General features: G+C 41.6%; 1 protein-coding gene across 1 annotated transcript in view; it reads left to right on the forward strand.

Annotated features, from left to right (window-relative positions):
* Window positions 1-12077, forward strand: part of FBN1 (fibrillin 1) — a gene marked incomplete at its 3' end in the record, with an annotated part of 224888 nt that overhangs the window by 182326 nt on the left and 30485 nt on the right. Inside the window, exons 39-44 of the mRNA XM_015558912.1 lie at window positions 1357-1425; window positions 1522-1647; window positions 2825-2947; window positions 3559-3717; window positions 6672-6743; window positions 10089-10214. Of these exons, the coding sequence (XP_015414398.1) occupies window positions 1357-1425; window positions 1522-1647; window positions 2825-2947; window positions 3559-3717; window positions 6672-6743; window positions 10089-10214 (675 nt within the window). The remainder of the gene's footprint in view (window positions 1-1356; window positions 1426-1521; window positions 1648-2824; window positions 2948-3558; window positions 3718-6671; window positions 6744-10088; window positions 10215-12077) is intronic.

A 12077-nucleotide genomic window follows, 5' to 3' on the forward strand; every position in this document is an offset into this window, starting at 1 on the left:
TCATCCCCCTCTTCTCTTCAGAAAGGGAAGTCAGTCTGGCATGCGGTGGTGATGACTGAGCTTTTTTTAAAAAAAGTTATTTTTTTAGAGGGAGAGGAAGGGAGGGAGGGAGAGAGAGAGAGAAAGAGAGAGAGAGAGAGAGAGAGAGAGAGAGAGAGAGAGAGAGAAACACTGATGTGAGAGCCAGACATCTATCAACTGCTTCCTGCATGCTGCAACCCAGGCAAATGTCCTGACCAGGAATGAAACCGGCAATCTTTTAGTGCATGGGATGATGCCCAACCATCTGAGCCACACTGGCCAGAGCATGACTGTGCATTTTTTTAACTGGGCCTTGAAGGAAGGGTGTGATGTGAAAGTGAAGACTTAAAAGGAATAGTGGACAGCAGAAATAGGAGAGAAAAAAGTAAAAGAGGAAGAGGAGGGTAGTTCATTTCATTGATATTGAAAGAATCAAACCAAGATGTTTAAATGGGGGAGTCAGCTCTGTTGATTAATAATGATTAGCAAATAAAAGTCCACTTTACACCAAACTAGATTGGAGCTAAAACTGAAATATATCCATATTTAAAGTTATGTATATATACATAACATTTCAGAAATCCAAGAGAGGGATTATCAAATTAGGGAAGAACATGAAGGCCATGAAAGAATTGCTTCATATAGATACTCACCAGGGCTTTCCAGCAGGTTAGGGTCATTCTTATTCATGTGTTCCTGTATGTATCACACTGCTGGTGCATGCCACTGAAATAAATGTTTTTGAATGAAGTAGTTGGATCAGAGAATTAATGGGGGAAATCAAAGGACACTGTAAAAACTTGGTCAGAGGCATCAGTATTACTGTCAGTTAAACAGAGGGCAAGAAAGATCTCTCGTCCTTATGGAGAGAAGTGGGGTGGGAACCAAGAAAGAGCAGCTCTTCCTAGGGCGCTGTCTGGAAAGGGTTTTGGAAACAGACTGATGAACATTATTATGGAAGCTGTGATTTCCAGGAAGTAAGTCTGAACCAAACATAATAATAATGGAGGAGTCTGTGAGAAAATAAAAAGGAAAAGAAGATCTTTAAAAAGAAAGAAGGATGGAGATGAGGGAATAAAATAGTTCACAAGAACATAAGGCCAGGGGAGTGTGTACAGGGTTCAGAGACTGAGGACAGTGGCCATAGTAAAAGCCTTTTGAAAATGATGAGCATAGATAGAGATACTAACTTGCTTCAGATGGGTGGGGGTCACTGTTAGAGATTCCTGCAAAGGAGTATGTGCAGTTGGATATGTCGGTATTTCTCTCAAGGATACCATTGCTAGAAATTTTATCCTCAGAAGAACTCAACTTGATTTTTTTTTGTTTCCATAGCTGAGTACAAAATTCTTTGTCCTGGTGGAGAAGGTTTTCGACCCAACCCCATCACTGTTATACTGGAAGGTAATTCTGTTTCCTTTCTCAGAAAGAGCATACATTTTGAACTTCCTTGGGTTTACTGACAATGCTGAAGAAACTCTGCTGTCTTCATTTTGACAGACATTGACGAGTGCCAGGAGCTTCCAGGGCTGTGCCAGGGCGGCAAATGCATCAACACCTTCGGTAGTTTCCAGTGCCGCTGTCCCACGGGCTACTTCCTGAATGAAGATACCCGAGTGTGTGATGGTAAATGGCCCCGACAGGATGATAAGTTCTTTCCAATATTGAGAACTGACCTCAAAAGCCAGGAAAGCTGAAATTTAGCAAAATAACACAATGGTCTAAATAGGAACATAGGTATAATGACAGGTGGCAGTGTGCACTCACATTACTGATATAATGTCATTGTCGTAATGCCAAATTGTCACAAAACTCCCTCTTTTCCTGTGGGAAGTATAGTTTTATTATCTTACACTTATGTGTACCAAAGTTTTCCATGCTTTTCAGAAAAGCCATTTTTTATTAGAGCCGCACAGGTCCCATTTCAGTGACTTCTATATGCTGGGCAGTTCTGGGCTCTTCTTCCTGCCCTTCACCACTTAGCATGGGTACCAATGCATTTAAATTAGCTTCTCTTAAATGGGGCCCCTTTGGTTTCATAATGTGTTGACCCCTGTTCATCCTGGAAAAATGGAGAATATTGACCACTTTTAGCTGTAGGACTTGGGCTACAGACCAGGCTGAGAGAGATGGATTTCATTTACATGCAGGTGTCACAGGACTAGTTTAGAGAAGAGACTTCCTTGCATCCTGGAGGAAAAGTAGTCCTCTGGTTCTCCAAAAGGCTTATTGGGTGACTCAGTGACAACCTTGCTGAGGGTTAGCTGAGCATCCAGTGTGTACAGCATAGCTCTAAGATCCATGGAGTTAACAAAAGTTGGAATCAACTCCTGTGTTTGAAAATAGGGAAGGAGGTGTGAAATACCTGTTTTCATGCTCCCTTACCAACGCGGATTCATGAATCCAGCTGTCAATAGCTTCAGGATACATCATATCGTTCCATGGATTTTGTGAACATATGAAGTACTATACACAGTTGTCTTTCTGAAGGATGCTTGAGAATTATATTTTCTCCACATTTCCATCTCTGCATGCTTTTGAGGATGTTATGGACTCAGTTATTAGGAACTCATATCAGAAAGCAAAACTTCCCTTGCTAAAACCTCCTTTTCTGAAAATGCATACCCACGTTAGCACAGATAAAGGACACTGATGAACTAAACATCTGTTTCTCTTATCTGGATCTTAAAGTGCCCTGTGGACTTTCTCCTTCCTTGTCAACATTTATAGTGATTCTGAGTACCAGGCTATTCCCAAGAGTGAAGTGTCCATCTTCCCATACCACTTTCTCTTTGGGTTACAGATGTGAATGAGTGTGAAACTCCAGGAATCTGTGGTCCAGGGACATGTTATAACACCGTTGGCAACTACACCTGCATTTGCCCTCCAGACTACATGCAAGTGAATGGGGGCAATAATTGCATGGGTAAGTCCAAGCTTTTGTTAATAATGCGTGGTTGGTCCTCATCTGCAAAGAGAAAAAGAGCTTACAGGTCCAGCAATTAGTCCTTATGTTATTTGCTCCTTTCACTGTCTTTGTGAGAACCACCTCCCCTTTAAACCATGAGCTTGGCCTTTTCTCACCACCACCTCGTGTGGGTGGTTGGGAGTTTTCTTTAAACTGTAATGTTGGAAAATCCCAAACAATGGTTTAATAGTACTTCTTTTGTTTGACTTTGGGTGTATCTTTATACAATTATATTTACAGCACTGACCGGCAGTATTAAAACATCATGAGTCGGAAATGAGAAAATTACTGCCAAATAGCAGTGGAGAATTGTTACTAGGAGACGGGGTGGAGAGTCATGTAAAGTTTATTAATGCTACAGCTACATAATGACATAGTTCGGTGGCACCAAGTATCAGGGTCTATATTTCTCAGTTGTTGTTTTTCTTATGGCACTATAGGTAGATGGAAAGTTGTGTACGAACAGGCTTTGCCCTTATCAAAGTCCGTTCAAAAGAAGCTCACTGCTTGAATATCCCCTTAGAAATACCCATGGCATCGCCAATCCCTTCCTTTTTCCTTTCTTCTAGATATGAGAAGAAGTTTGTGCTACAGAAACTATTATGCTGACAACCAGACCTGTGACGGAGAACTGTTGTTCAATATGACCAAGAAGATGTGCTGCTGTTCCTACAATATTGGCCGAGCCTGGAATAAGCCCTGTGAACAGTGTCCCATCCCCAGCACAGGTGAGTTTTAGCTTCACCATCACCAAAACTACAGGTAAATCAATTCCTCATAGATTGTTGGGGAAATGAGTTTCAGCCAGGGAAGGGATGGGTGCATCGTTAATCTTCATTAGAACAAAATGAGCTCACATAGGCAAATATTTAAATTTGCAGTTGATCCTGGTCCTTCCAGCTGAAAATTTAAGTTACAGAATATGTTTTCTAATTTTTATATTAGTTCATTTACCAGACTTACAGACTCAGCATATCACAAAGATATACATACTGTTATCAGTCTAACTAAGGGACTGGAAACATCATGCAAAGCAATATGACAAATAAGCAAACCATATTCCCATTATTTTAACTTATTTATAACTAGCCCTGTTCCAAAATAGAATTTAAGGCAGCCCACAAAGAATCAAATGTAAAACAAGATGGCCTAAGGCAAATGGCAAACAAGGGCAAGAAACTTGGAGCAAGTTAGCGAGGCTAATCCACAGAATTCCAGCCAGGAATTTCCAAACACTCGCCAGAGATGAGCAGTAAGTTTGGCTCCAAACTTCCCAGCAGCTCACAGGAAAAAGGGAGACATGAGCAAGTCTAAGAATCTCAATGACCATGGAGCAAACTCAGCGCTAAAGGGAAGCGCAACTCTTTTTGATATTGAGACCTGAGAGAAATTTCTTCTTCTGTCCTCATAGAGAAAGATCTATATAATGTTACTTGTTTTTTAAAAAGGATAATTTATATCCTTGGAGCAAATGAACTGAGAACTTTGGAGCACTGATATTATAGCATATGCTAGATGATATATTTCATGTATGCCATGATGACATCACTTACTAATGTGATGTTTTAGATTGAGTGAACTATTGTGCATCCTATAGAACCTACTCCATTCTCCAGGGATCCATAATACAGCAAATCTATGTCTAGTGCTACCTGACAACACATGAAACATTTTATTTGAGTAAAATATACCATTGCATCTATGGTTTACTGCAGAAATAATGTAGTATCTATCACTTAGAATTATAAATTACCTTACTCAGCAAGATAACACTAAACCAGGTTTGATAAACTACATATAGCCCCTGGGCAAAATCTAACCCACCACCTATCTGTGTATGGACCACAAGCTAAGAATGAATTTTACATTTTTAAATGGCTGAAAAAATTGTTAATTTTTTAAATTACCAAAAATAATTTTTTAATCCTCACCCAAGGATGTGGGTGTTTTTTTTTTTATTATTATCAATTTGAGAGAGAAGAAGGAGGAGGACGAGAAGGAGGAGGGGGAGGAAGAGGAGGAAGATGAGGAGGAGAAGAAAGAGAGAGAGAGAGAGAGATTACCTCCTATAAATGTTCCAACTGGGGATTGAACCCCCTTCCCAATGCCCTGACAGGGAATTGAACCTGCGACCTTCTGAAGCATGGGATGATGCTCTAACTAACCGAGCCACCCTGCCAGGGAAGAACAGACTTTTTAAATTAATATTTCATGACCTGAAAATGATATGAACTTCAAATTTTGGTGTCTATAAATGAAATTTTGTTAGAATACAGCCACTCTAATTTCTTTACATTGTCTATGGCTGCTTTAATGAGATAGTTGAGACTGCACAGCCTGAAAAGCCTAGAATATTTACTCTTTACCCCTTTAAGAAAAAAAATTGCTGACCCTTTGTCTGATTGTCTTTGATGATACATACCTTTCAAAAAAATACCTGTGGGTTACACTCACTTGGTGTGTGTATTCACATATAAAAGTATATGTGTATATGTCTCTATATATTTGTTTTTAATTATTTTGGAAAATAAATTTATTTTTATAAAATGTTCTATTATAAAATTTACACAAAAATCTTTTTAAATTAGATTTTGCAAAGCTAGATAGTTCTAGTATTTTTTTTATCTTAATGGATCTTTGTATATTCCCTTGGAGACCACATTGGAGACCCCTGATAAAGACTACCTTTTACTTTCAGAACTGTCTGTCTGAGGTTTAGGCATCTGCATACTCTTACTAAAATGTAAGATGTCTTCTTCATATTGAATATTGACCAAATCCAATCATGGCTTTTCATTACCTATACAATCTGCACACATTTGAGGAGTCCCTGAAATTTACCTGGATGACCAGTGTCTGTTGGCATGACACTTACTGGAAATGGACACTCATAGAGTAAGACATAAATCACTAGGCGAAGAACATGCTACATTTACTTCTAGAAACCGTTGACTAATTTTCAGTGGGTTTGACCAATACGGCAATGGCCATCTTGAACTTAAATTTATATCATGCCATAATAGTTACAGTCATGATCTGGAATGACAAAACCTCAAAGTTAGAATGGACAGCAGATGGCATTTAGCTCATTCTTTATTATCAACTTTGCTGAATTCAGGCATGAGAGAAAGACAGAGGGTCAGGAGAGAGAGAAAAGGCAAGAGTGCAGCACCAAAAGAAATCCAGCTCCAAAAATTGAAGTAATGGTATAAGTTGGTGGTTTGGCATGAATTAGTGATTAATAGACCTGATGTCAAGAACTTGGCTAGACTTACTATGGTCTTCCCCAATCTACTGACGAAATGGCTTTTGTAGGCATTCCCCTTAATGCAGAGTGGAAAGAGACACTCCTGCCAGTCCTTGGGCTCAGAGGTGAACATTATCCTTATAAAAGCCCAAATTCCTACAGGCAAGTTTATACAAATGAGTGTCAGATGTGGTGGGAAGACCGCTGCTTGTCCCTCATGATGTCAACATGAGGTCACTTCCTGCAACATTCACCTTAAGGGCAAGATTATAATATCTGTAGGAATTGCAAATTTATTTTTTATTTTAAATGCTTCAAAATATAAATAAATATCTTTCCAGAATGTTTACAAAGTAAATTCTTTCAGCCCAATCATTGCTCTTTACTGACCCTTGTTCCTATGCCCCTCACCCCACCTTTGTCTAATCACTGCAGACGAATTTGCTACACTCTGTGGAAGTCAAAGGCCAGGCTTCGTCATTGACATTTACACCGGCTTACCTGTTGGTGAGTTATGATGCCATTGTTGGAACTTTCTGCTTTTGCCTTTGTGTTAAGGGTTACACGTTATTTTCTCAATTTGCTTTTTTTTTTTCTTAGAAGGAAAATTCATTAAACAGTGTCATTTCAATTTATTGAAACACTGATTCTTAGTTTGAAACGAACTGTGCAAACACCCCGGGTAGCTCCACCTCATTGGCAGCAGCATTTGTTGCTCATGATTAAGGGGACTGGAAGGCTTTTCACAAAATTACAATCAAGCTTAGTTAAACCAACCCTAAGCATCAACAAAGAGAGAGATTCTGGGAGCAGGGCCAGTTGACGTTTGATTTGACTGTAATTCCCAATCCTGCCTTCTGACGAAGACATGCGTTTAATATGACCTTTCATACCAATCCTCACGTGTAGGTTGTTCACCTAAATTCCTTCTTGTGGATCAATTTTGTCTTTCATGGAATCTCCCCAGGTTATCTGCTTTGGGAATTTCAGATATGAAATAAAAAAAAAATCCTGCCAATCTGGTAACTGAAGCAGAGACCATTATAGTGCTAGAGATGCTTGAGCAAGAGTCAGAAGTATTGCACAGCCGTCAGCCACCGAGGCAATGCTTCTGTGGTTTAAAACCAAACAACATAAGAGTAGAAAGCTATTGCAGCCTCAGAGCTTTTCCCCTGTGTGATTTATAGGCATCCTTAGATGCCCCTCCTCAGTCTGAGCGCTCGAGTGGAGTAGCAAACACCACCACTTGCTTTGTTCCACCTTATTCCTAATAAGTAAACTGAAATCCACATCAGCCTTTCCAATGACCGTGTTTAAGAAAACAAGGGTCTGATCCAGCAATCAGCCCAGCTCCCTTAGTGCCAAATCCATATGGCTCCACAGTCTAGTCAACGTCCAAAGAAACTTCATGGTTTGGAAAAGGAAACTGCTAAGTGACACTGGCATAAAACACCTGGCCGCAGCTGCTTTGCTTTTCCCCTTCCCAAAACAGATCTTTTCATCTCCCTAGAATCTCTGATCCGAAGATAAGTGGTCTTTAGTAGTGATGAGTCTCCATGCTAGGACCAGGAGTATCCCCAGAAAGGCCTGCCCTGTAAGGCTGGCAGTAGTTAGACTCGAAACAGCATTAGCGCCACCCACTAGTCGAGCTGGAAAGGTCCCAGACAGCATCTAGTCCAAATGCCTTGCTTTGCAGTTGAGGGGAAGGGACTAGGCCGAGGTCACCTAGCTAATTAATAACAGAGCTAGGACCAGAACCCAGTCCTGACTCACAGCTTGCTTTGACTCTAGCTCTTGAAAACTGGAAATGTGATAGTGAGCAGTATACTTACTGTACCAAATTCCACCATGACAAAATATTTAGATGACTGGGAAACTTTGTTTTATTTAAGCTTTATACTCTTCTTCTGAAAGGCCTTAAGATTGTTGGCATATAGAGCCCATTCGTATGGGGTTAAAACTATAGCAAGTTTATTAATCTTGTCTTAAAATATAAACTTCTCCATGTTAAAGTTCAAATGAAATCCAGACAGGAAAAGAAAATATAAATTTTTATTATATCCTTTGGCTGTTTTATGCCGAACAATGGCTAGAAATTTGACCCAGCCTATTATTGTTATACATGATAATATATCACTTATATTTAAAACAAATAAATATGCAATTTCATGTTTTAACCCATCCTATTGTTGGATTGGGTTGTTGTTTTTTGTTTGCTGATCAGACACAGCTGTAGTCTTATTTGCATAAGTTTTTAACAACATGAATGATAAATGTGTGAAAAATCTAAAAACATAATTACCTATATTCAAAATAGCAATAAAACTTTTGAAATTTTTAAAGAGATCAGTTTGCCTTCACACAAAATCAAGCCCTTTAGAAAAGGGTTTAAAATAAATGGATAGCCTGTCAGATTTCTCCTTTAAAACAGGCTGGTTTCAGAGGTGAGTCTTCTGAAATTATAGCATCTTTTGTTGGCTCCACTTACGTCTATGGCCAACTTCTTACAACTTAGGAAAAACGCCTTGCAGAGCCTCCAGACTACAATAGCAAATGAAAGGATCTCAACAACAGTCATAGAAACCTGGAGAATTGGAAGGACGTGTGATGTAGATAGACCAAAGCTTTATATCCCCTCCCAGCTTCTGGAGTGTTTTGTGAAACTACCAAGGGGCTGATGGAGGGGCCCTGAGAATAACAAGTGCTTTGATAAAGGTTTTCTGAAATTTGTATGACTGTGATGTGAAAAAACACAAGGGAGGCAGGACAGCTGGTTAGAGGATCCCTGGTATCAAATCGGACTCTGCTTCTTATTGGCTGTGTGGTCTTTGGCAAGTTCCATCCCCTGACTTGGCCTCAGTTCCATCACCCACATGGAGACCACCTCGTAGGGAGACTGATGATTCAGTGAGTAAATCCAGGTTGACTGCCTGACAAACTTGGTATAGAGACATTATTAACATTATTATCCTGGAGGGAACTGAATGAATGGGAGATCGGAGCAGGTTAGACAGAGAGTGGATCTACCAGGCTGGTGGAGAGTGAGACCTGCCCACAAGGTTCCCTCACCAACTGGCCAGCCTGTGTCCTGTTCAAATGCTCACCAACTCCACTTCCAAATACTGGTTCTTAGTTTAACAAATTTTAATTGACACTTAATATTTGTCAGACAGCCTGCTAGGGGCCTGTAACAGTGGTGTAGCAGCTAGGCCCAGCCATGGGTTTAGGAAGCCACAGTCTATTCCAAATTCCGACAACCCTTCCTTAGTGCTGACTCCATCTTCGCCATCAGCTGGGGCCCAGAGTACCCCCAGACCTGACCAAAAACCTAGTGAAAGAGGAGGGGGCACTGAAGTTGAATTTGAAAGGCCAGAGTTGGCTTTGACCTTAGGCTCCTCCTCTTCTTTACCAGCTCCCCTTTCCCATTCTAGCCAAACATTGCCATACCCTTTGGGTAGAGAGGCTGTCCGGTCTCAGCAGTCACTTTTTCCTTCTCCTCTGCCCAGTGTCCAGGGGTTGCAAAGATGGCTTCCAGCTGGACAGTGTGGATGTTCTGAAACAACATAAAAAAGACAGACACTAAATCCAGATAGACACATGAGTGTCTGGAAAGTGGTTTAGTTATTTCAGTTTGCCATTCATTGATGTTCCCTCCCCATTCCATCAACCGCAGCACCCCAACATACACCCACACACACGTATACACATGCACACGGCCGCACATGTGCGCACGCATTTTCTCTTCTTTGGTTTTAGACTTTCGTTGAACATCAAGTGACTCTCCCTCCTGATCGACCCTGCCCAGGGGCCATGTTCTGTGCTGTCACTCATGCCTGGCTGCTCTGTTTCTAGATATTGATGAATGCCGGGAGATCCCGGGGGTCTGTGAAAATGGAGTGTGCATCAACATGGTTGGCAGCTTCCGATGTGAATGCCCAGTGGGCTTCTTCTATAATGACAAGCTGTTGGTTTGTGAAGGTAAGTGATGATGCCACTCTGTCATGTCCAGAAGTGAGCTAACTGGTGAGCTGCTTACCCACACACTTGGCCAATTTCACAACATCGGAATTTCATAAATTCATCAAGCTCTAGCACAGAGAAGGGCACCGTGGGGAACAGCATGAAACCTCATGCAAAAAACATTCACTAACTCCCAGTGGAAAATGCAGGACGCACATTCCCCAGCCCCCTCCCCCTACACACACAATGTGTTAGATTTCCCAGCTGATATGAAAGAGCCTTGAGTTCCTGGGTGTGTCAGATGGATTGCTTTTGTTTCTCATTGCTCGAAAGTGAGCGTGAGTGGTGGGCAGTCATCTTGAATTGAATCTCAAAATCGGCGTTCTCTTCCAAAGGGAGCCTTTGCTATTCCCAAGTGAAAACAAGGCTAATGCAAATATTCCAAATGCATGAGAGAATTCCAAATGACAGGAACGGCAAATTCAATTTTATAGGAAGAATGTTGGCATGCGTGCAAATGGTACTTTTTTCATTTTCAAATGACCTTCCCTTGCCATGTGTATGTGCTGTGATTCTGCACATTCCTTGCAGCACTTCATCTTTTTCCTATGTCTGGGGAAGATAGTGTCCCTTTACATTTTAGTAAAAGGGACAACGTTACTGGTTATTAAATATACCGTGTGCTCCGGGATAGCTGGAATAATTTTCTATTTAATATGTAAACTTGGAGCCCCTGGCAGCATTTTTATTCATGTTAGAAAGTGTTAGTATCCCTTAGCGCATGGATTAGAGCACACATGTCAACATTTTAATGTTAAAAAAATACTTTTCTCCTAAACTGGGGACAATTATAGACCATGTTATAGCTCTAAGCGCATGTTTGTTAAGTTATCCTCACCCGGCTTTTGGTTACTATGGCCAAGCCGACACATGGCCTTTCCTCTGCCTGCTGGGTGAGGGAGTGGGAGTGGGGGTGGGTGATAGCCACTCAGAGCCTTGCTAAGGAGATAGTCATTTCAGACCTGGGCCGGCCCTGTATTTGGAGGCAGTCCAGGAACAGGTGTCTGAGGGGGAGGCGTGATGCCAGGGAGAGAGGAAGCCCACCATGGATGATCAGACAGTGCTAGGGTTGACCTTCTTCAAAACTACAGTCTTCTCCCCTCCGTACAGGCCTCAGATGGCTGCCGCCTCCTTGTGGCATCTCCCCTCTGCTTTCATTCAGAGATCCCTTTGATGGTTCCTTTATCCAGATGCCTCTTTCCTATTCATATTTGCTGAAACAGCAGCCCTTGGCCAGAACCCGTAGGGAAGGCCACCCATGACCACCAGTGAACATAGAGGTTGATACCCACATGAGATCAGAAACCCACAGCTGTGCCAGTGTAAGCCACTTAGCTGTCAGGGCAGCATTCGGTGGATATTGAGATTACGAAGTGCTCCAACTTTCGGGTCCCGTTTCATAGGATATCCATCTGCAGGGTGAGTGTTTAATCTAGGGTCAGCCGCTTCCCAGCACGATCCTAGCTCTCAGAATCAGAAAATGAAGGTTGATTTAGTACATGCCTCAGCAATGCTGAAGTTGGAATGAATTCCAGAAGTGATTTAGAGGGAGCTACTATGCATCTGCTCTTCCCAAGTATGCACACAATCAGATGTTAGGTGTCTGATGCACCACAGAAATGCTTGTCAGTGACACCATTTGGCTTCTCCGAGGATACAATTCTCCAAGGATACAAGCTACCCTCTGTGTTTCTGAACACCCTTACTAAGAGCAGTGCACACATGGTGGGTGAGGTGGTGCTGGCAAACAGACTTCTGCTCTTGTATCTACTGCACAAAGAAGCATCCCCCGACCCCGGCCTCCCCCTCCCGCCTCCCCAC

Source organism: Myotis davidii, unplaced genomic scaffold, assembly GCF_000327345.1.
Source record: "Myotis davidii unplaced genomic scaffold, ASM32734v1 scaffold132, whole genome shotgun sequence".
Taxonomy (NCBI): Eukaryota; Metazoa; Chordata; class Mammalia; order Chiroptera; family Vespertilionidae; genus Myotis; species Myotis davidii.